General features: G+C 42.4%; 1 protein-coding gene across 1 annotated transcript in view; it reads left to right on the forward strand.

Annotated features, from left to right (window-relative positions):
- Positions 1–2,609, forward strand: part of AFF4 (AF4/FMR2 family, member 4) — a 30,277-nt gene that overhangs the window by 14,694 nt on the left and 12,974 nt on the right. The window contains exons 9-10 of the mRNA XM_009698034.1: positions 354–516; positions 1,050–1,967. Of these exons, the coding sequence (XP_009696336.1) occupies positions 354–516; positions 1,050–1,967 (1,081 nt within the window). The remainder of the gene's footprint in view (positions 1–353; positions 517–1,049; positions 1,968–2,609) is intronic.

The following is a 2,609-nucleotide window of genomic DNA, read 5'->3' on the forward strand; positions in this document are numbered from 1 at the left end:
TGCTGGATTGCTGCCTAGAAAGTAGAGTAGTGATATTCAGGCCAGTCAGCACTCTTGACTTGATCTCATTTCTAACATTCATGTTTGTCTTTTGTCTTGTGTTAAAGCAAAAGGTGATTAAAATTTAATCAGTGATTAAATAGCTTATATCCTGCAAATTATACTAACCACTTTGGGAAGGGGGGGAAAAAACAAAGGCTTTTTTTTCCAGGGTGAACTGTGTTCAGTTATGTTGAATTTTCTAGTAAATGTTAATTAAAATATTACATTTTATTCTTTCTAATGAAAGGACTTCTCGAATGTATTTGTGCCTTGGGTAGTGTTTGTTTATTTTTCCTCATTTTTGTTTTCAGTAATTCTGAACCTTCACAGCATAACAGTGAAGGAGCAGATAATTCAAGGGATGACTCGAGCAGCCATAGTGGATCTGAAAGCAGTTCAGGTTCGGACTCTGAAAGTGAAAGCAGTTCCAGTGATAGTGAAGCTAACGAACCATCACAGAGTGCATCCCCCGAGGTAGGATTTGACATGTATTTGGGCTGTCTCTAGCTTGGCATTAATCCTGAGTTTTAAAAGCAGAAAAGGTTAATAAATTCTCAGACTGTTTTTTTAAAAATATAATAGACTGACAAATGTGTGATCATTTTCAAGATGGGCTGTTCTTCCGCTGAAGTACCTGTAATTGAATACGGTAGCAATTCTCTATGTAAATACGCATTTAATGTTTGAATTTGAGGTGATTTTTACCACCAGTTATCTGTTGGAGAGTAGAAGTTAGACACGGTAACAGTACCTTAAAAAAATGCAGGCTTTTAGTCTGGAAAGCCATGGCAGCAAATATTCCCTGTTGATAGCAGCTGCTGCAGATGAAGGAAAGTGGGAGCTGTTATTTGTACCTATATTCATCAACCTATATTTCATTTGTTATTTATCTTTGGTTTTTTGGTGTACCTTTTGCTTTGAAATGCAGCATAATACAGCTGTCCTGTGGAAAAGATGGACGAAATGTGAAATATTTTATCTAACACTGGGTTTTTACTTGTTTTTAGCCAGAGCCACCACCAACAAACAAATGGCAACTGGATAACTGGTTGAACAAAGTTAATTCACATAAAGTGTCACCAGCGTCTTCTGTAGACAGCAATATCCCATCCTCTCAAGGCTACAAAAAAGAGGGACGGGATCAGGGGTCGGGGAGCGGGTACACTGATCAAAGCGGATCCAAGGATTTGGTTTCTTCTACACCGGGGCGAGATTCCAAACCCACCCAAAAAGGTTCGGAGAGCAGTCGTGGCAGGCAGAAATCACCTGCCCAGAGTGACAGCTCAACACAGAGGAGGACTGTAGGTAAAAAGCAGCCCAAGAAAGCAGAAAAGACACCTGTTGAAGAGCCTAGAGGAGGTCTTAAAATAGAAAGTGAAACCCCAGTAGACATGGCAACAAACATACCTTCAAACAGGCATAAGGCAGCCACAAAAGGCTCCAGAAAACCCAATATAAAGAAAGAGCCCAAATCTTCCCCTCGGCCTACTACAGAGAAAAAGAAGTACAAGGCTTCAAGCAAATCTGCCCAGAAATCCAGGGAATTCATAGAAACAGATACCTCGTCCTCCGATTCAGATGAAAATGAGAGCCTGCCTCCTTCATCACAAACACCCAAATACTCTGAGAGCAATAGGACTCCTGTTAAATCTTCCATGGAGGAGGATGACAGCTTTTTTCGGCAAAGAATGTTCTCTCCTATGGAAGAGAAAGAGCTTCTTTCACCACTCAGTGATCCTGATGAAAGGTACCCACTTATTGTGAAGATTGACCTGAGCCTCTTATCAAGAATACCAGGGAAGCCTTACAAGGATGCTGATGCACCCAAAGTGGAAAAGAAAAACGTGCCAGAGAAGCACGCAAGGGAATCCCAGAAACAGCCGTCTGACAAAAGTTCTACAAAAGGCAAAAGGAAACATAAGCAGGTGATGATTTTGTAGAGAGAGATTTCCCTGTTATGTCAGCCCCTTAGTGGGTTGCTACAAGTGTCAAGCATGTAGCCCAGTGATCCAGATCATACCTCAAGTGTAGTGACTCTGAGCAATTTAAGAGATGACTTTGGCTGGCCGTTTTGTGTAGAACACATTGATCATCCCTGTGCTGTTACACTAGGGACTATTGGGATTTTCTTCTAGGACGAAGAGGGGAAATGAGGTGGTTTCCCCTGTAGGAGTGTTAGCACTGTAGCTAGAGCTCACGGAGGTAGCACGGCTTCTGTACCTCTGAGCACTGCATCCTGCTCTCGCATGCCTCTGCTTGATCTGGCACCAGCCCCTGTTGCACTGCAGGCCAGCTCAGACAGCTGATCCAATGGAATATTCACCTGACAGGGGGAAAAAAAAAATACGCGATTTTTAGTTGGATCAGCTCCTTGAAGCAGTGAATCATGCAATGGCACGTTGCCAGGACAAGAGATGGGGCAGAAATGGGCCTGGGGCATGGCAGCAGCAGAAACCATAATCTTAGGGGTCCTGCTTTACTGGGAGCAGAGGGATGTCTCCATAATGGTATTTAATATTTTCCAAAAAGGCATTTAATCGTTTCACTTGTAAATAAAAAGCAGGAAT

This window comes from Cariama cristata, unplaced genomic scaffold, assembly GCF_000690535.1.
Source record: "Cariama cristata isolate BGI_N322 unplaced genomic scaffold, ASM69053v1 scaffold17480, whole genome shotgun sequence".
Lineage (NCBI taxonomy): Eukaryota > Metazoa > Chordata > Aves > Cariamiformes > Cariamidae > Cariama > Cariama cristata.